Source organism: Neoarius graeffei, chromosome 9, assembly GCF_027579695.1.
Source record: "Neoarius graeffei isolate fNeoGra1 chromosome 9, fNeoGra1.pri, whole genome shotgun sequence".
NCBI lineage: Eukaryota > Metazoa > Chordata > Actinopteri > Siluriformes > Ariidae > Neoarius > Neoarius graeffei.
This window is the reverse complement of record NC_083577.1, coordinates 17,528,095-17,550,691: the sequence shown is the minus strand read 5'-3', so window position 1 is coordinate 17,550,691 and position 22,597 is coordinate 17,528,095. Positions and strand designations below refer to the sequence as shown.

Here is a 22,597-nt window from a genome sequence, read left to right as displayed (position 1 = left end):
CCAGCTCCAGTAAGTGGTGAAATGAGAATAGTTTAATTGAACTAAATAAATATTGCGCATGACAGGTTAGATAGTTCATGATGGAGGTAGTGTAGATGTTATGCACTGAAACATGAACACTGAAAGTAATCGTGCACAGTCTGAAAATACAGGGGCTTATGTAGCTGAGTGAGAGAAATATAAACTATATACATCCAGAAAAAAGACTTATAGAAGGCAAACTTTATTCTTTTATACTGAAGACTATATACACAGCATCATTATTTATACTCTGTAAGAATCACTAACATATAAAACATTTAAAAAAAAAAAAACAATTGAACAAACCCTGATGAAGGGAAGTATGTGCATTAGAAAGACAAAAGGCATTTAAAAGGTGCTGTTCTGTCGAGCCAGGATGTAGTCGTGTTTGTGTTGTTTGTGGCACAGCAGACGCAGAAACACACACACCACAAGCAAGAAGAAGCAGGAGGCTATAGGAATCACCACTAACCATGCCAACATGGAGTCTGTGACAGTTAAAATGTGAGTGTTTCACATGAGCATTAATACAGAGATTACTATGACAAAAATGAAGCTTGCAATGTTACTGAGAAACAGCAAAGATTTTTCCTGTGTCAGAAAACTTCCTCTGACTATTCAAAAGCATTCACACTGGAAACTCCTTCCATAAATGAGAAATAAATGTCTCCATACATAAAGATTTACCATATCAATGACTTTCTTGGTTAAATATCAGCCATTTAAGTTATTCCATGAAATTGAGTCGTACATGAGCTGATAGCTGATGAGGCGCGTAGCACCGAGTCAGCTATAAGCCATGTACGATGAGATTGAATTGAATAACTGTTTTTTATATCCACATTCAATGGATTTTGATAAATAAAAACAACATTATTTATACTCTGTTAGAATCACTGACATATAAAACATTTTAAAAAACCAGCTGAACATTTAATGATTTTGTCAGACATTTTGTATAAACAAGATGTCCAACGGGCGGCACGGTGGTGTAGTGGTTAGCGCTGTCGCCTCACAGCAAGAAGGTCCTGGGTTCGAGCCCCGGGGCCGGCGAGGGCCTTTCTGTGTGGAGTTTGCATGTTCTCCCCGTGTCCGCGTGGGTTTCCTCCGGGTGCTCCGGTTTCCCCCACAGTCCAAAGACATGCAGGTTAGGCTAACTGGTGACTCTAAATTGACCGTAGGTGTGAATGTGAGTGTGAATGGTTGTCTGTGTCTATGTGTCAGCCCTGTGATGACCTGGCGACTTGTCCAGGGTGTACCCCGCCTTTCGCCCGTAGTCAGCTGGGATAGGCTCCAGCTTGCCTGCGACCCTGTAGAAGGATAAAGCGGCTAGAGATAATGAGAATGAGAAGATGTCCAACAAAATCATTTCCGCTTAGGCAGACTTCTTAAAAACCTATCAATGGCGGCACGAATTGACTAATGTTTTTTTGTTTTTGTAGAAAGTACCGTCTTGCTGTCGTGCTGAGGTATAGACTAGCTTTAGACATTTATTTAATTATTCTTTGGACATTTCAGCGATGTAATTTTCAAATTTCTTTGAGCTTTTGAACCATCTCATCTCATCTCATTATCTCTAGCCGCTTTATCCTGTTCTACAGGGTCGCAGGCAAGCTAGAGCCTATCCCAGCTGACTACGGGCGAAAGGCGGGGTACACCCTGGACAAGTCGCCAGGTCATCACAGGGCTGACACATAGACACAGACAACCATTCACACTCACATTCACACCTACGGTCAATTTAGAGTCACCAGTTAACCTAACCTGCATGCCTTTGGACTGTGGGGGAAACCGGAGCACCCGGAGGAAACCCATGCAGACACGGGGAAAACATGCAAACTCCACACAGAAAGGCCCTCACCGGCCACGGGGCTTGAACCCGGACCTTCTTGCTGTGAGGCGACAGCGCTAACCACTACACCACCGTGCCGCCCACTTTTGAACCAGTCTAAAAAAAATTTCAACAAATTTTAATGCTTAAAGATGAAGAATGTAAACAAACCGGTGAAATGACAGTAGCAATTTGTGAAAAATGCTACAATAATAATTCTTAAAAAATAAAAAAGGTATGTTGTTACCATCAAATACTTTCATTCCATATTTTGTTGCTTTTTTGTATTTTTGGGAGTTTTGTTTTCAAGTAGAGTTGTTATTTTGTCCTCGGTTGGTTCAGCAACACGTTCCACCATTTTGTTTTCTCTACTCACAGTATATGAGCTGATACCCTGATATAAAATTAGCTCATATTTTAAGTCGTTCAAATTCTGTAAAGCTGCTTTGCGACAATGTTTATTGTTAAAAGCGCTATACAAATAAACTTGACTTGATATCCTAGTAGTAGAGTCACCAATCAGAGAATGCGATTGCTCATATCCAGTGAATGTGGATAGAATAATTATTATTAGCCTTCGATCATGTGGTGCATTCAAAATAGAAATCCCTGTGGATATGCTGTTACTACAGAAACATGACATTTTGGAACAAGCACAATTTAATATACCTGTGTACAAATTGCATTAAGGTTAAATACCTAAATGCCTGTCAGGCAGGGGCGTAGCACCAAATTCTGGGCCCTATGCACAAGCAGTGGCCATGGGGCCCCCCAAAAAAAAGCTCAGCAGTTAACAATGCTGAAAGTATCTAACAACAAGGGCGTACTACCAGTCCAGTCAGTTATGTAGCCACACATTAATCTAACAACTCTTAAATGAATAAAAAATCCTAATCACACAATACTTCACTGAATCTTTGTTTTATTTGCAGAATGATTAAAAGTTGTAACAGTAAATGCCACCAAAGGTCACCAAACACCTATGACATTGAGACTAAATTAGGCTATTAGCCTAATTATGTTATGGCCCAGTAATAAATATTAATTTAATTTTCGATTAGTATACTATTGGAATGTAAACAAAAAAGGCATCATGTTATTTCTAATTTTGTGCTGTGCAGTTTTTAGCACTGACAATCGCGGTGGTATAAAGCATTTATAACCACGGGTGTTCATTTAATGTAGGCTATTTGCTTTCACATTTGGGCTCACCTTTCTTGGGAAAGAAGTTTGTGAGCAGTTGCTTTCCCTCATTTCTTTTCTTGTCTCTTTCCTGCCTCTCTTTTTGTTTCTGAAAACCGGATTTTGTTTTCTTGTGCATCATCTTCCATAGCACAGATAGCCTACAATGCGCATGCGCTGCTTCAGCAGAATGAACGCTATGTTAAATGCGCCGAGTTAAAAAGCCCGGTGAAAGCGGACTAAACCATTTCGTGCAAAGGGTGGGGGGGCCTGTCCCCGGACACTATAGGACACACAATTCAATCCATTAATCAAACGATTTATTTACCCAAAACATTACATTTACATTAGTTAGCAACATATATTGTGATCTTTAAATGGTATTGATATTTAAAGGAAAATAAAATTACAGACTCCTCAAGGGCCCTCCCCCCACTTGGGGCCCTGGTAACTCAGTCCCCCTTTTCCCCCCACTACGACGCCCCTGCTGTCAGGCTTAGTGGTTGCTAAACAGTGTGTGTGTGTCATATTACATAAAATTCTCCAATTTCAATCTTCAATGTACATTTACCTTCCAGTTTAATTTCTACACCAACTTCCTGTTTTCCTGACAGGTTCTGAGCGACACACTTCAGCTCGGCCCTTGTGTCCTCCTCATACACTTCCAGGAAGATCAGCAGTGCCTCCACCTGGCCAGCTGACACCCTGCAAACAGCCACATGCTTAACACTCACTGAATCCCACCTCAGAGTATTAGGCCAAGTTTACATTCGACCGTATCTGTCTCGTTTTCTTCGCGGATGCACTGTCCGTTTACATTAAAACGCCTGGAAACGCCGGGAAACGGGAATCCGCCAGGGTCCACGTATTCAATCCAGATCGTGTCTGGTCCGGTGCTGTGTAAACATTGAGAATACGTGGATACGCTGTGCTGAGCTTTAGCTGGCGTCGTCATTGGACGACATCACTGTGACATCCACCTTCCTGATTCGCTGGCGTTGGTCATGTGACGCGACTGCTGAAAAACGGCGCGGACTTCCGCCTTGTATCACCTTTCATTAAAGAGTATAAAAGTATGAAAATACTGCAAATACTGATGCAAATACTGCCCATTGTGTAGTTATGATTGTCTTTAGGCTTGCCATCCTTCCACTTGCAAGTGGTAAGTGACGCGCATGCCCGATATGCACTGAGATCACACACACAGCGGCTCAGTCCCGAATCACTGCTCGTGCGCTTCACTCGCGCGCTCTGTGAGCTGCGCAGGGCTGGAGTGCGCACCCTCCAGAGGGCACTCGCTGTTCAGGGCAGAGTGATTTGGAGCGCAGGATGCCTGTGGAGCCGAGCGTATCCGTGTATTGGCGTTGCTGTGTGCACGCGAATCGTGTATTGGCGTTGCTGTGTGCACACTAATCATTTTAAAAACGTTAATCTGATGATCCGCTGATACGGTCTAATGTAAACCCCACCTTACACTACTCCATCACTCTAATTTTTTTCCCCCGGTTCTAGTTTTAAAATAAAGACAGAGTTAAGTGCATACATTTTACATGTTCACCCCATTTCTGAGTTTCTGAATGAAGACTTCATATTTAGTCAAGTGTTTTTTCATGTTTGGTTGTTTTTTTTTTTTTGTATTGCATACATATTAGCCATTCCTATTTGCAAGATCAAAAGTTTATGTCCCCACTGATCTGCCCTAATTTCCATCCATCCATTATCCATAACTGTTTATCCTGTGCAGGGTCACGGGCAAGCTGGAGCCTATCCCAGCTGACTATGGGTGAGAGGCGGGGTACACCCTGGACAAGTTGCCAAATCATCACAGGGCTGACAGAGACAAACAGCCATTCACACACACATTCACACCTATAGTCAATTTAGAGCCACCGATTAGCCTTACCTGCATGTCTTTGGACTGTGGGGGAAACTGGAGCACCTGGACGAAGCCCACACAGACACAGGGAGAACATGCAAACTCCACACAGAAAGGCCCCCATCGGCCACTGGGCTTGAACCTAGAACCTTCTTGCTGTGAGGCGACAGTGCTAACTACTACACCACTGTGTCGCCCATCATTGTGATAAGAAAACCAATATCACAGGACTGAGTGACTACAGGCCTGTTGCCCTCACATCTGTAGTCATGAAGTCCTTCGAGAGACTTGAGTTGTCATACCTGAAGGACATCACAGACCCCCTGCTGGACCCCCTGCAGTTTGCCTACCAGGCAAACAGGTCAGTGGATGATGCTATAAATATGGGTCTACACTACCGGTACATCCTGCAACACCTTGACATTGCAGGGACGTACACCAGGATCCTGTTCGTGGACTTCAGTTTGGCATTCAACACCATTGTTCCAGACATCCTCCACACCAAGCTCACCCAGCTCACTGTGCCCTCCTCCACCTGTCAGTGGATTACAAACTTCCTGACTGACAGGAAGCAGCAGGTGAGGATGGGGAGCATCATATCCAGCACTCGGACTATCAGCACTGGCACCCCCCAAGGGTGTGTGCTCTCCCCACTGCTCTTCTCCTCCCTTTATGCCAACGACTGCACCTCAAGAGACTCGTCTGTTAAACTCCTGAAATTTGCGGACGATACAACGGTCATCGGCCTCATCCGAGATGGTGATGAGTCTGCATACAGATGGGAGGTTGAACGGCTGGTCTGTTGGTGCGGTCAGAACAATCTGGAGCTGAACACGCTCAAAACTGTGGAGATGACAGTGGACTTTAGGAGGAGCCCCCCCCCCCCCCCCTACTCTGCTGCCCATCACCATCACCAACAACACTGTGACTGCTGTTGAAAGCTTCAGGTTTCTGGGTTCCACAATCTTCCGGGACTTGAAGTGGGAGACCTACACAGCCACTATCATCAAAAAGGCTCAGAAGAGGTTGTACTTTCTGCGCCAGCTCAGGAAGCTCAACCTGCCTAAGGAGCTGCTGACATAATTCTACTCTGCCATCATTCAGTCTGTTCTTTGCTCTTCCATCACTGTTTGGTTTGGATCAGTCACCAAACAGGAGAAGAACAGACTGCAACGGACAATAAGGTCTGCAGAGAAAATTATTGGTGTCAACCTGCCCTCCATCCAAGACCTATACTTGTCCAGAGTCAGGAAGCGGGCAGGTAACATCTCTGCGGACCCATCACACCCTGGTCACAAACTGTTTAAACTTCTCCCCTCAGGGAGGTGATATAGATCACTGTATGCAAAAACAACCAGACACAAGAATAGTTTCTTCCCTCAGGCTGTCTCTGTGATGAACAGCTAAAATCCAGATTCATATATCAGTAATATCAGTTGCAAAATATCTGCACACTCATTCTGTCATTCTGTGCTCACTGTTACTTGTATTATATTTATATTTACTATTTCATCTTTGCACTATGCACCATATTGCACCAAAAGGGAAAATCCTTTCTGTGATGAACAGCTAAAATCCAGATTCATATATCAGTAATATCACTTGTAAAATATCTGCACACTCATACCGTCATTCTATGCACACTGTATACTGTAGGTATCATGCCGTCATTCTGTGTCTAAGAACTACAACGCCCAGTCCTCTTCCGCGTGACCTACGTCACGTGTGGGCGGGATCATCTATGTCAGTCCGCCATGCGCGCATAAGTCCAGGCGGAAGCTCTGCTCTTTGTCTCTCGTGTCCAGATTCCGAGGAATCTAGACGCACAAAAGAGATGCTCTCAAACCCCAAAACACTTCCTTCTTGCAAGATTCACCATCCAGCGCGTTCTGTGCTTAACCACTGGCCAAGGTAAAAGTCCAGAATAGCGCGATCTTTAAACTCAACCTGAGTTACAACTGGTTTATTCGTATTAGAAGTGACGTCACGACTGCAGCCCAGGCAGTTAAAAGTTAAGAAGCGATTGAATCCTTTTTAACTCAAAAGCGCTGTGCATCTTATTCTGATCAGAGACTTTTCCTCACGAACGCTGAAGTTCGGACCAAGAATCCTCTGCTTTCCACGGGAACCACCCAAGTGCTCCGCTGGACCAGAAAGTTCTCTACGCCTCCATCACGAGCGGCTCACGTGCTCCAACGGCGAGGCCCAAAACTACAACGGCGAATATTTCTTCATATCTTGCTAAAGGCAGGATTAAGTAAGATTTTGGCATTTGGGCATAATTAAGATAGTCTTAGGAATTTGCTTTTATTGAAATAGTGTGGGGGCGGCATGGTGGTGTAGTGGTTAGCGCTGTCACCTCACAGCAAGGAGGTCCTGGGTTCGAGCCCCAGGGCCGGCGAGGGCCTTTCTGTGCGGAGTTTGCATGTTCTCCCCGTGTCCGCGTGGGTTTCCTCCGGGTGCTCCGGTTTCCCCCACAGTCCAAAGACATGCAGGTTAGGTTAACTGGTGACTCTAAATTGACTGTAGGTGTGAATGTGAGTGTGAATGGTTGTCTGTGTCTATGTGTCAGCCCTGTGATGACCTGGCGACTTGTCCAGGGTGTACCCCGCCTTTCGCCCGTAGTCAGCTGGGATAGGCTCCAGCTTGCCTGCGACCCTGTAGAAGGATAAAGCGGCTAGAGAAGATGAGATGAGATGAAATAGTGTGAATTTAAACCCAGGTTTATCTGTTACACTGTTAAACACGCAGCGTGTTGAATTGTTCTGTTTTTGTTTTAATCTCAATTTGTTTTTAATAGACAGGCTGTGCATGCTTCTCTCTCTCTTATTCTTACTAACATTTTAATTTCATTATTATACATCTTGATCTCATCAAGATTTCAGTGGATTCAGTATGGTTATGAGCTAGTGGGTTAGCTACAGCTAAAGTTCTCTACGCCTCCATCACGAGCGGCTCACGTGCTCCAACGGCGAGGCCCAAAACTACAACGGCGAATATTTCTTCATATCTTGCTAAAGGCAGGATTAAGTAAGATTTTGGCATTTGGGCATAATTAAGATAGTCTTAGGAATTTGCTTTTATTGAAATAGTGTGGGGGCGGCATGGTGGTGTAGTGATTAGCGCTGTCGCCTCACAGCAAGGAGGTCCTGGGTTCGAGCCCCAGGGCCGGCGAGGGCCTTTCTGTGCGGAGTTTGCATGTTCTCCCTGTGTCCGCGTGGGTTTCCTCCGGGTGCTCCGGTTTCCCCCACAGTCCAAAGACATGCAGGTTAGGTTAACTGGTGACTCTAAATTGACTGTAGGTGTGAATGTGAGTGTGAATGGTTGTCTGTGTCTATGTGTCAGCCCTGTGATGACCTGGCGACTTGTCCAGGGTGTACCCTGCCTTTCGCCCGTAGTCAGCTGGGATAGGCTCCAGCTTGCCTGCGACCCTGTAGAAGGATAAAGCGGCTAGAGAAGATGAGATGAGATGAAATAGTGTGAATTTAAACCCAGGTTTATCTGTTACACTGTTAAACACGCAGCGTGTTGAATTGTTCTGTTTTTGTTTTAATCTCAATTTGTTTTTAATAGACAGGCTGTGCATGCTTCTCTCTCTCTTATTCTTACTAACATTTTAATTTCATTATTATACATCTTGATCTCATCAAGATTTCAGTGGATTCAGTATGGTTATGAGCTAGTGGGTTAGCTACAGCTTCCCTTTGTCTGCTTAGCAACACAAAGCTAATCAAGGCCTACCATGTGCTCAGTAGGCCTCACCAGGCCTAACAAACACACTTTAGCTAGGCCATAGGGCATTTCACAAACACACACTAGCAACACAAGGCTAATCTAGGCCTCCACCACGTGTAGTTAGCTAAACACATGGTCAAGTCCTTCCCACACACACACACAAGCACACATTAGCAACAGAGCTAATCCTTTGTTCTATTTAGATAACATTCCTTTGTTTTAGCTAGCAACAAGCTAGGCCATACACACACACACACACACACACACACACACACACACACACCATACCATATATGTATATATTGATTATCCATTTTTATCTTTGTTATAATAAATCCATTTATTATCAAAGCTGTGTGTATTCATCTTGTTGGTGAACAATATCTGAAGTCCCCAATCTCTCAGAGAATTCAAAAAGGTGCATATAAGTTATGTAATACGGTAAGTGATTGTAATAATTTGGAAATATACCATAATTTAGCTGTTTGGTAATTTATCCAGGATTAATGGTATGATTCACTAAATGATTCATTGAACGATTCACTAAATGATTCACTAAATGATTCATTGAACGATTCACTGAATGATTCACTGAATGATTCACTTCAAATGAGACTGATTCTATGGTATGATTCAATTCAAATGAGTCAAAGTAAACGATTCAATGGGATTGATTCATTTTAATTATTAACCTTCAAATTTAATGAGACTGATTTAATGAGATTGATCACTTAATTTCAATAATTAACTGATTGCACCCACAATACTTAATATTTATTTATCTATTTCATACTTAACTTACCTGGATTACTTTGCACTATGCACCTATTGCACCATTTTTTTTTTTGTTTGTTTGCTTTTGTGTATACGCTTTTTATCTGTTTTGTACTATGAGAGCTAAGTGATACCGGAGTCAAATTCCTCGTGTGTGTCCACATACCTGGCAATAAAAGTATTTCTGATTTCTGATCTGCTCTAATTTACATGTTTAATTTGTTAAATTGTATTTAAATTTCAAAGAGACGCGAACTCTCAACTTTTGCTGCAAGCAATTAAGAGTCGAAGTGTGAGTCAAGAGAAATAGAACCAAGCGAGTAAAACTGACTGTGCTCTCTGTGAATCACAGGGACACGGTCATGCTGGAACATGTTTGTAGTTCCAGTGAAGGGAAACTAATGCTACGGCATACAAACACATTCTATGTATAATTGTGTTCTTTGAACTTTGTGGCAGTTCAGGGAAGAACCATATGGGTGGGATGTCAGGTGTCCACATACTTTTGGCCATATAGGGTGTGTGTGTATATATATATATATATATATATATAGGGGCGGCACGGTGGTGTAGTGGTTAGCGCTGTCGCCTCACAGCAAGAAGGTCCTGGGTTCGAGCCCCGGGGCCGGCGAGGGCCTTTCTGTGTGGAGTTTGCATGTTCTCCCCGTGTCTGCGTGGGTTTCCTCTGGGTGCTCCGGTTTCCCCCACAGTCCAAAGACATGCAGGTTAGGTTAACTGGTGACTCTAAATTGACCGTAGGTGTGAATGTGAGTGTGAATGGTTGTCTGTGTCTATGTGTCAGCCCTGTGATGACCTGGCGACTTGTCCAGGGTGTACCCCGCCTTTCGCCCGTAGTCAGCTGGGATAGGCTCCAGCTTGCCTGCGACCCTGTAGAAGGATAAAGCGGCTAGAGATAATGAGATGAGATATATATATATATATATATACACACACAGTATATACAGTGTGTGTGTGTATTTATTTATTTATTTTGACATATGTCAAGAGACTTAAAACAGAAATTGATCATGCAAACCATTACAATGAACACCAAAGACCAAAAAAAAACCCAGAGACCTTAAAAAGTCCTTAAAGTGGTTTGGATTGGTTTTACCTTCAAAATTATTCCAGTTGTTTCACTATGAATATTTTTTTTACCAACATTCTTTTTTATTGCTTTTATAACAAGACAACAGGAACAGGAAAATACAAAGAAATACAGTTACATGTCTTGAACGAACATACCCCCCCCCCACACACACACACCACCACCACCCCCATCACCCGCTCTCCAAATTATTCCAGTTCTTGGTTGGGAATCAGGTTAGTAAGTTTGTCCATTTCAGTTCACTGAATAGGGAAAAAGAAAAACGTAATTCTGCCATATCAGGTACCGCAGAGGACCACTGTTTACACGTCTCCAGGCTCTTCCATTACACGTGATAAATCTGTTCTCGATACATAGCAAATGAAGGGGTCCCAGATCTGGTGAAAATTATGTTGTTGATGTTTTATTGTATATGTAATTTTCTCTAAGGGGAGAGTTGTAGATAGTTCAGACAACCACTTGCCTACACTTGGATTTCTAGTGTTTTTCCATGAGAGGGCTATTAATCTCTTTGCCATTAACACACTTAAGTCTACAAACATTCGTTGATATTTTTTAATCTTCAAATTATCTGGATATAAACCTAATATAAACAACTGTGGGATTAAGGGTATTTGAATCTGCAAAATATTTTGAATACATTGTTTTATTTCTTTCCAGAATGTTTGTATTTCTATACGTTGCCAAATACAATGGCAAAATGTACCTTTTTCCTTCTCACATTTAATACAAATATCAGGTATAGCGCTATTATATCTGTTAAGTTTTTCTGGGGTGATATACATTTGCATCAACCAATTGTATTGCAGTAATTTCAGGCGGGTGTTAGTAGTTTTCGATTGTGGTTTAGAACATGCCTCTTCCCATTTTCCTATTGGTATGTCGTCCTGTAGATCCTCTCTCCATGCCTCCAGCCATCGTGCAGATATTTCTGTACTTCCGTCTATCAGGCATTTATACATTTTGGAAATGAAACCTCTCTCTAAACAATTTGTATTCATTAATTTTTCTATGTTAGACATTTCGGGGATACATAATGTTTGATTTTGATGTGTTCTGATGAAATTTCTCAACTGTAGGTATTTTTAAAAAAATGATTGCGGGGTATGTTAAATTTATCGACTATTTCTTCAAATGTCTTTAGCACATTTTGCGAGTTGTAAAGATCTCCTATTTTTCCCAGCCCCTTAGTGGCCCAAGAATTAAATCCCCCGTCTGTTTTACCTGGAGGGAGTTGTTTCCCCATATTGGGCTGAAGACAGAGAGAGGACATTTCTCTCAGATATTTTTTAACTTGATGCCACACTACAATCATATTTTTCATGATAGGATTTTTTGTATTATTTTTAAGGATTTTAGTGCTTGCTGAGTACAGATACAGGTAGTCGTCGACTTACGACCTATGCGACTTACGACCGATCGACTTTACGACCGTCTGGTTATGACTGGCAAGTGTTTCCCAGCTGAGCTAGCTGAGCGTACGACAGTTTCCGCCCCAGCTCCCAGCAGCGCCTCTCGCCGCGTACAACAGTTTCCGCCCCAGCTCCAGGCACATGCGCAGTCTCTCTCGCACTCCCTTGCACACTCCGTCATACAGTTTCCACCCCAGCTCCAGGCACATGCTCAGTCTCTCTCACGCTCCCTTGCGCACTCCGTCATACAGTTTCCGCCCCAGCTCCAGGCACATGCGCAGTCTCTCTCGCACTCCCTCGCGCACTCCGTCATACAGTTTCCACCCCAGCTCCTGGTTTATGAAATGAGCAAATCCTCCCGTCAGCCCGAGCGCTGCAACAGCTGATGATGACGTAGACGACCCACAGCCAAGCACCAGTCATGCCAGCAGTCACTAAATTTTGTATTTTGCTATGTTTTACATTTGTATTTTGGTATGTTTCAAACTAAAATGTTTTCTATTTTTCACACCTGTATTTCGTATTTTTTGTTTTGCACATATTAAACTGTACGCAGTGTAGTATGCAGTGTTTGACTTAAACCAAATAATGAGCCAAGGTAATGAAATAAGAAAATGTTGATAAAACAAGACTTTAAGATGATTACAATATCATTACACATCACAATATACTTACGTTCATTTAACATAGGCCTAACATAGGCCGACTTACGACCAGATCGGTTTATGACTGGTCAGTCGTAAACAAACGCAGTCGTAAGTTGACGACTACCTGTATATTGGGAGGGGTAGACTTAGCTGGAGTTCCTCCATTTCTTTCCAGAGAGAGGCATCTCTCTCTGTATAGTAAAACAACAGTGTTCTTAATTGTGCTGCCCAATAGTACCAGAGTGGGCTGGGACATTTGAGTCCCCCTCTGTCATATGGTAAGTACAATAGTGACAGTCATGTCCAGGGACGTCTGTTATTCCACAAAAATCTAACAAACAATCTTTTAAGTTGAGTGAACAGGTTACTTGGAGGAGGAAGTGGAAGATTTTGAAACAAATACAGTAGTTTAGGCAGTATATTCATTTTAAGGACGTTTATTTTTCCTATTAGTGACATTGGTATGGGTGTCCACCTGTCCAGTAACTTTGAGATTTCTTGCATTAATGGTTCATAGTTACTAGCTACAATATATTTAAGTTGTGGGACAATTTGAATGCCTAGATATGTAAAGCAATCCACAATTTTAAACTGAGTGGCTATTTTAGGAGGACTTTTACAACCCTGATTCCAAAAAAGTTGGGACAAAATACAAATTGTGAATAAAAACAGAATGCAATAATTTACAAATCTCAAAAACTGACATTGTATTCACAATAGAACATAGACAACATATCAAATGTCGAAAGTGAGACATTTTGAAATTTCATGGCAAATATTGGCTCATTTGAAATTTCATGACAGCAACACATCTCAAAAAAGTTGGGACAGGGGCAATAAAAAGCTGGAAAAGTTAAAGGTACAAAAAAGGAACAGCTGGAGGACCAAATTGCAACTCATTAGGTCAACTGGCAATAGGTCATTAGCATGACTGAGTATAAAAAGAGCATCTTGGAGTGGCAGCGGCTCTCAGAAGTAAAGACAGGAAGAGGATCACCAATCCCCCTAATTCTGCGCCAACAAATAGTGGAGCAATATCAGAAAGGAGTTTGACAGTGTAAAATTGCAAAGAGTTTGAACATATCATCATCTACAATGCATAATATCATCAAAAGATTCAGAGAATCTGGAAGAATCTCTGTGCGTAAGGGTCAAGGCTGGAAAACCATACTGGGTGCCCATGATCTTCGGGGCCTTAGACGGCACTGCAACACATACAGGCATGCTTCTGTATTGGAAATCACAAAATGGGCTCAGGAATATTTCCAGAGAACATTATCTGTGAACACAATTAACCGTGCCATCCGCCATTGCCAGCTAAAACTCTATAGTTCAAAGAAGAAGCCATATCTAAACATGATCCAGAAGCACAGACGTCTTCTCTGGACCAAGGCTCATTTAAAATGGACTGTGGCAAAGTGGAAAACTGTTCTGTGGTCAGACGAATCAAAATTTGAAGTTCTTTATGGAAATCAGGGACGCCGTGTCATTCAGACTAAAGAGGAGAAGAACGACCTAAGTTGTTATCAGTGCTCAGTTCAGAAGCCTGCATCTCTGATGGTATAGGGTTGCATTAGTGCATGTGGCATGGGCAGCTTACACATCTGAAAAGACACCATCAATGCTGAAAGGTATATCCAGGTTCTAGAGCAACATATGCTCCCATCCAGACGATGTCTATTTCAGGGAAGACCTTGCATTTTCCAACATGACAATGCCAAACCACATACTGCATCTATTACAGCATCATGGCTGCATAGAAGAAGGGTCCGGGTACTGAACTGGTCAGCCTGCAGTCCAGATCTTTCACCCATAGAAAACATTTGGCGCATCATAAAATGGAAGATACGACAAAAAAGACCTAAGACAGTTGAGCAACTAGAATCCTACATTAGACAAGAATGGGTTAACATTCCTATCCCTAAATATGAGCAACTTGTCTCCTCAGTCCCCAGACATTTACAGACTGTTGTAAAGAGAAAAGGGGATGTCTCACAGTGGTAAACATGGCCGTGTCCCAACTTTTTTGAGATGTGTTGTTGTCATGAAATTTAAAATCACCTAATTTTTCTCTTTAAATGATACATTTTCTCAGTTTAAACATTTGATATGTCATCTATGTTCTATTCTGAATAAAATATGGAATTTTGAAACTTCCACATCATTGCATTCCGTTTTTATTTACAATTTGTACTTTGTCCCAACTTTTTTGGAATCGGGGTTGTACTTTCTAATTGATTTAAGAACATTATTGATGATTTTGATTTGTTTAATTTATATCCTGAGATTTTTCCAAATACATTAATGAGTTCTAGTAGTTCAGGAATTGATTTTTCCATCTTTATAAGAAATATTATTACGTCATCTGCAAACAGAGCCAGACAGTGTTCCCTCTGTCCAATTTATATGCCTGTTATGTTTTGGTGTGTTCTTACTGCTATTGCCAGTGGTTCTATAGCCATAATGAACAGTAGAGGGGATGGGGATCTCCTTGTCTCCATCCTCTTTGTATCTTAATGACCTTGGATATATTACGATTAGTCATTATTTCAGCATATGGTTCTGTATAAAGTAGTTTTATCCATTTATTAAAGTTTTCTCCAAAGCCAAAACGTGTGAGGATTTCAAATAAATAGAGCCATTCCACTCTCTCAAAAGCTTTTTCAGTGTCTATTGACAGTAATGCTGTATCTGCTGCTCCTTTTTCCTCGAATATTATATTTAGAATTCTCCTAACATTATGAAAGCCTTGCCTACCTTGTACAAAGCCATTTTGATTTTTGTCAATAATATCCAGAATTATTTTCTCAAGTCTCCTGGCTATTATTTTACTCAAAATTTTTAAATCCACATTTAAAAGACTGATTGGCCTAAAGTTTTCACATTTGTTATTCGGTTTGCCCGGTTTTGGCAGCAAAGTGATTAGTGCTCCCTATTAATATCTTTTAACATAAATATGCAGGTGATTATAGGAAATTGTGCGTGCTGATTGGTCTAGAGATCCAGACTATTTCTCCATAATCACCTCGAGTGACTCAGTAAAATGGCAGCCAAGCGCTTCATTACCGTAAGTGAGGAAGAATTACAAATAATGAAAGAAAATGCTGTTCCTAAAAGTACTAAAGATGCTGTGAACTTTGGACTAAAACTATTCAAAGGTAGGGTGGAATTGTGATTTATTTTGTCGATTTCAAAACAAAGTATTTTATGCGACTTGGTGTAGATAAGTGACACAAGCCTGCACCGCGCCGTTATTACATTTGCATGCCACTTTTGAAGTTTGAAAATAAAATATATGTGTGTGTGTGTGTGTGTGTGTGTGTGTGTGTGTGTGTGTGTGTGTGTGTGTGTGTGTGTCTTTAAATAATCACCTGTGCATTTATACAAAAACAATTATCCTCCTCAGGCTCAGTGAATATTGGTGAATAATAACCTCAACTTTGTCTTAGGCATTAATCACTGATATTCACTTCACCTTTGGCAAATAATTGTTAAATCATACACTTTTTAACATTTGTAAAATATGCCCGAGTAAACATCTTGTTTTTCAAAGGAAAGGTTTGCAGACTCAACTGCATCGAGATCATCGTTTTAGCTTAGGGGTTTTTTTTTTTTTTACAGTTTTAATAAACTACATTTAAAGGCAGTGGGGATATTTGTTTATTCTGACATAAATGATTCACATTTTAGAGTACAGCTGAAAGTGACTGCACTATTTGAGAAAATTAAGATTTTGGTTTATTTACAAATATGTGATGGAGACTAATGAAGATGAAAAAAGGTTTAGAGTGGGTTTGTTTGTTTGTTTTTTATTTTTTAATTTGTATTTATTTTTTGGTGCACAGGTCTCTTTCTGTTCATCTCTCAGGGCTGCAAAAGTGAATAAAAACAGTTTTGATATCTCACCTTCTGGCTTCCTGAAACGCCCGATCACGCAGGTAAGAGCTGTCCACCAACTGGCTGTTCACCAACCAGGTGAGCCCAGTGATGTCGGGTGACTGTTCACCTACAAACGCCTTACACTGAATTACCAAACTGGAGCCTGAACACAAGACACATCAAACACACTCAGACAAATGCACATCTAAATCTTTCTTCTCTTTTACAACCATTTTACACAAACTATTATGGTCAGATCAACAACTTAGAGCTGCTTTTGAGTCTTTTATCAAAACACAAAGCAACATTTATTACTTTTATTTTACATTAATACCACAGTGCTGTTGAATTGTCAATTCTGACTGGTCACAAGGTGTTCATTAATGTTCTAAACCTCTAAGTCTCAGGGCACCATCATGTCTGTGTCACTCACACACCCCTCGCCCCGCCCCCACACCTCTTCCTTCTGCTCCCCGGACATTTATTTAGCATTTGTCGAAGGAGTCGCCAGTGTCAGGGCTTTCTCTTGGTTAGAGGTAAAGCTATAGCTAAGTATTTTTTGCCATGGAAAAGTCTTCAGAAGGCTCAGAAAGAAAGTTCTGTGGTTTCTCACTAACATAAGAAGCTGCATGTAAAGTAAAAGAAGAAAACTGTTGAACAAATGACTTTACAGCTGCTGTAACATGCTGTGAGTTATAACAGGATCTAATTTGTTTTGTTGACAATCACTACATTAAATGTGGTAAATAAAAAAAAGCAAAATGTGTCATTATTTAAGAAAGAAAAACACTTGCTGTGGTGTAAGAGGAATAAATCATTGCAGGACATCAATAAAGTTTTATCTAATCTAATCTAATCAAATCAGGAGAAGAATGAAATTTATAATGTAACTCTTACTCCACTTCACATCAGGACAACACTGTCAATTGTTTTCCTATAACAGCATACCCCCGAGTGTTTTATTCCTTATTTAAAGGTTGCAAGAAAATGTTTTGAGAAATATTTGTATTAAAATGTATCTGAATATATTGTTCACACACCATTTCTTTTCAAAATCAAATTAATTAATTAATTAATCAATCATGGCTCTATCCTGGTCAGGACTGATGCCCCTCCCAGGAATCCAGAGTATCCTCAACTCCTTTCAGAAGGTTCTTTATTAAAATAAAAAAAAACTTTGTAATTCAATGTTTTTCTTTTTTTATTAATCAAATCATTTTGTTTCCTAAAGTAATGCTGGATGTCATTTTTCTTTACTTAGTTGTTCGGTTCTTGACATAATATGGATTGCTACAGTTGTGTAATTGGGCTATATAAATAAATAAAAATTGGGCTAAATAATACAAATATTTACTATTTTTCATCTCATCTCATCTCATTATCTCTAGCCGCTTTATCCTGTTCTACAGGGTCGCAGGCAAGCTGGAGCCTATCCCAGCTGACTATGGGCGAAAGGCGGGGTACACCCTGGGCAAGTCGCCAGGTCATCACAGGGCTGACACATAGACACAGACAACCATTCACACTCACATTCACACCTATGGTCAATTTAGAGTCACCAGTTAACCTAACCTGCATGTCTTTGGACTGTGGGGGAAACCGGAGCACCCGGAGGAAACCCACGCAGACACGGGGAGAACATGCAAACTCCACACAGAAAGGCCCTCGCCGGCCACGGGGCTCGAACCCAGACCTTCTTGCTGTGAGCTAACCACAACACCACCGTGCCGCCCCCTCATGAAGCTGGTTAAGATAATCCTCATAGTGTGTAAAGCGTCATCAAGGTAAACGGTGGACACTTTGAAGAATCTAAAATATGAAACTTGTTTGTTTGTTTGTTTGTTTTTACTTTTTTTTGTTTACCACATATATCCATACATGTTCTAAATGTTATTTCATAGTTTTGATGTCTTCAGTATTGTTCTACAATGTAGAAAATAGTCACAATACAGAAAAACCTATGAACAAATACGAGGTATGTCCAAACTTTTGACTGGTGCTGTATATTGCCCACAATACATACTCCTTCATTCAGGCACCAACACATGTACACTCCTATAACACTGTGTTAATTGTTTTTGCTGCTTGATGCCTGATGGTCAGTGTGGACTCACTATGTGATAGCACCATGGACAATCATTTATCGAAATACATGATAAAATGAAAGCAGTGCTGGGTCACAGTGGTCTTTATGGTTTGTGTAACGTGTACATCACAGTGTTTTATCTTCCACTTTATCCATCTCGTCATTAATTCAAGAGATGAAACTCACCAAGATGACTTTCAATCACAGAGCCGTTTACAGGAGTGGTTATGTAAGGAGGCGGCAGGCTGGGAGCTGCAAGGAAACATTCACATCATTACACAACATTGTGGCCTTTTATTCATCTTACAGAACAGAAAAATAGTTTGAATTGAAGCTTATATTGTAACCGAGAGGATCTAAAAGCTGTTATAAAAGTGAATTTGGTTGTATAATTTATTTAGAATGGTGCATCTCCATGTAGGGTACATTAAGCATAGTGTAATGTGTCAACATACTATATGCACTGAACACACACACACACACACACACACACACACACACACACACACACACACACCATATTAGCTGTCTAACATCACTCACATGTCAGAGTAGCTTCTCGTGATTTGGTGGTGGGTTCTGTGTGGGACTCTGGTACGCTGGTGACTGGAGCTGAGGGAAAATGTGCAGAAATATTACAAACACACAAAAACTCAATGCACAGAGAAAACAATTACAACCACAATTATTCCTCACCATTAACATCACAAGATAACTGCTTAACTAAAATCACAGTCTTATACAACTATAAGGATCATACTTTATGAGTCTCCATGTCTCTGTTTTATTAGAAACTGTTTACTACTTTACAAATGATTAACTCACTATCATGTTAAGGGCTTGGACCCAGATCAGCATTTTGCTAACAAAAAAAAAAAAAGTTCAGTTGAATAGCCATCACTTCACACTGATTGGCCAAAGTTTGCTTTGCTTCTTTTCTAATAGCTTTCAAATATCACTTCCGCTACCAAGCTCTTAAAATATTAAAAACTTTTCACAAAGAAGGTTGGGAGCTCAAATTCCAACACTCCAAGCTGCCGCTGCTGGGCCTTGAGCCTCAGCTGCTCAGTTGGATAACGACATCTGCCAAATGCCCTAAACATAAATGGTCTAAGAACTTGGTTCACTATCAAAAACTTTTGTAAATATCATTAACTGTTAGAAATTTATATATATATAAAGAAACAAAGAAACAGCTATTAGCCCAGTGTTCCAACATCCATAATCGAAATCTGCTATCACAACTAGAGATTAATGAAATACAACAACGATGCTACGGCAAGGGGGAGCCAGGAAGACAGGTCAGCGGGGAGATGTCATCATCCCCACAACCAGAGATTGGGTACCAAGCCCCAACAGCTAACAGCCTCAACACAAGAGCTGCTGACCTGAGAAGGAAGATCGTGACCCAACTGGAAACCTGGAGCCCCCGACGAATACCGAAGCTGAGTTGCCAAGTACCTTCAGACGATCTACTAGTAGATGTGAATGCTGCTCTGAAGACAATCTCCACAAGAATCATCACTGAGACCAACAAGCTGATACACAGTACAGCAACAGTAATCATGGAGATGCTTGGACACAAGGTGGGCTCGGGACATAACAAACAGTATCCACCATGGAAGAGACGATTAGAGGCCAAGATAAAGGCAGCAAGGAGAGAAGTTAGCCAGCTAGCTGAACTACAGAAAGGGAACATGGTGAATAAAGGGGCGCCCAGGAAGTACAACTCACTCTCCATACCAGAGGCACTCGAAACTGCCAAACAGCGACTAACAGCTCTGGCCACCCGGTTGAGGAGATACACCAAGGAAGGAGAGGCCAGGAGAATAAACAAGCTGTTCTCCACTGAACCAGCCAAGGTGTACTCTCAATGGCAGGGGAACAACAACCAGTCAGACCCACCAAGAGCTGAGGTGGAAAAATACTGGAAAGACATATGGGAAAGAAAGGCATCACACAACACCAATGCCCAATGGTTAGTGGACCTAAGAGCTGACCACAGCAACCTCCCAGAACAAGAACCAGTAACCATCTCAATGGCAGACGTCCAAGAAAGAGTGTCAAAGATGAAGAGCTGGACAGCACCAGGCCCCGATATGATCCATACGTACTGGCTGAAGAAGCTAACTGCACTCCATGAATGCCTAGCAGCACAGATGAACCAGCTGCTGAGGGATGGAACCCACCCAGAATGGCTAACCCAAGGCAGGACAGTCCTAATCATGAAGGACCCCCAGAAGGGACCCATCCCATCCAACTACCGGCCAATTACCTGTCTCTGCACAACATGGAAGGCCCTGTCAGGCATCATTGCGGCAAAAATGAGTAAGCATGTGGCTCAATACATGAGCGAGGCACAGAAAGGAATTGGCAGTAACACCAGAGGAGCCAAGCACCAGCTACTGGCCGATAGAACAGTCGCCCGAGACTGTAAGAAGAGACAGACCAACCTGTGCACTGCCTGGATTGACTACAAGAAAGCCTACGACTCAATGCCACACACATGGATACTGGAATGTCTGGAACTGTATAAGATCAACAGGAACCTAAGGACCTTCATACAGAACTCAATGGAAATGTGGAAGACAACCCTAGAGGCCAACTCAAAACCCATTGCCCAAGTCAACATCAAGTGCGGCATATACCAAGGAGATGCGCTATCACCACTGCTGTTCTGCATAGGCCTGAACCCCCTCAGTCAGATCATCATGAAGAGCGGCTACGGGTACCGATTCCGTAGTGGGGCAACAATCAGCCACCTGCTCTACATGGATGACATCAAGCTGTATGCAAGGAATGAGCGAGAAATAGACTCGCTGATCCACACCACCCGGATCTACAGCGATGACATAGGGATGTCATTCGGATTGGACAAGTGTGGCCGGATGGTCTCAAAGAGAGGCAAGATGATCCGGACTGAAGGGATTGACCTACCAGAGGGCAACATAGGTGATATCCAAGACAGCTACAAGTACCTTGGCATCCCACAGGCTAATGGAAACCATGAAGAGGCCACAAGGAAGTCAACCACAGCCAAATACCTCCAGAGAGTAAGGCAGGTCCTGAAAAGTCAGCTGAATGGTAAAAACAAGGTCCGAGCCATCAACATGTACACACTACCAGTCATCAGATACCCCGCTGGTATCATAAACTGGCCAAAGGAGGAGATAGAAGCCACAGATATCAAGACTAGAAAGCTCCTCACCATGCATGGAGGGTTCCACCCCAAGTCCAGCACCCTGAGACTATACACTAAGCGGAAAGAGGGAGGCCGAGGGCTAGTGAGCGTCAAGACCACGGTCCAGGATGAAACATCGAAAATCCGAGAATACATCAGAAAGATGGCCCCAAAGGATGAACTGCTAAGTGAATGTCTCAGGCAGCAGAACCCTGATGAGAGTGCGGAGGAGGAGGAACAGACAACCTGGAGAGACAAACCCCTACATGGCATGTACCACCGTCAGATAGAGGAAGTGGCTGATATCAAGAAATCCTACCAGTGGCTGGATAATGCAGGACTGACAGACAGCACAGAGGCACTAATCATGGCAGCACAAGAACAGGCCATAAGCACAAGAGCCATAGAGGCCAGGATCTACCAGAGTAGATCAGACCCAAGATGCAGACTGTGCAAAGAAGCCCCTGAAACAGTCCAGCACATAGTAGCAGGGTGTAAGATGCTAGCTGGATCAGCGTACATGGAGAGGCACAACCAAGTGGCTGGGATAGTATACAGGAACATCTGCAACCAGTATGGAATAGAAATACCCAAGTCCCAATGGGCCATACCACAGAAGGTGGCTGAGAACAACAGGGCCAAGATTCTGTGGGACTTCAGCTTCCAGACTGACAAACAGATCCTGGCTAACCAACCGGACATAGTGGTGGTGGACAAAGAGCAGAAGAGGGTGGTGGTGATAGATGTGGCGATCCCAGCTGACGCCAACATCAGGAAGAAGGAACATGAGAAACTTGAGAAGTATCAAGGGTTGAAAGAGCAGCTGGAACGGATGTGGAAGGTCAAGGGTTGTGTGGTCCCTGTG

At 42.1% G+C, this 22,597-nt stretch overlaps 1 protein-coding gene across 1 annotated transcript in view; it reads right to left on the bottom strand.

Annotated features, from left to right (window-relative positions):
* Positions 1 to 327: 327 nt before the first annotated feature.
* LOC132892105 (interleukin-1 receptor type 2-like) overlaps positions 328 to 22,597 on the bottom strand; it is a 60,484-nt gene continuing 38,214 nt past the window's right edge. The window contains exons 6-10 of the mRNA XM_060930506.1: positions 19,095 to 19,163; positions 18,738 to 18,803; positions 16,493 to 16,628; positions 3,606 to 3,739; positions 328 to 509 (exon numbers count right to left, since the gene is read on the bottom strand). Coding sequence (XP_060786489.1) covers positions 370 to 509; positions 3,606 to 3,739; positions 16,493 to 16,628; positions 18,738 to 18,803; positions 19,095 to 19,163 — 545 coding nt within the window. The 3' untranslated portion in view covers positions 328 to 369. The remainder of the gene's footprint in view (positions 510 to 3,605; positions 3,740 to 16,492; positions 16,629 to 18,737; positions 18,804 to 19,094; positions 19,164 to 22,597) is intronic.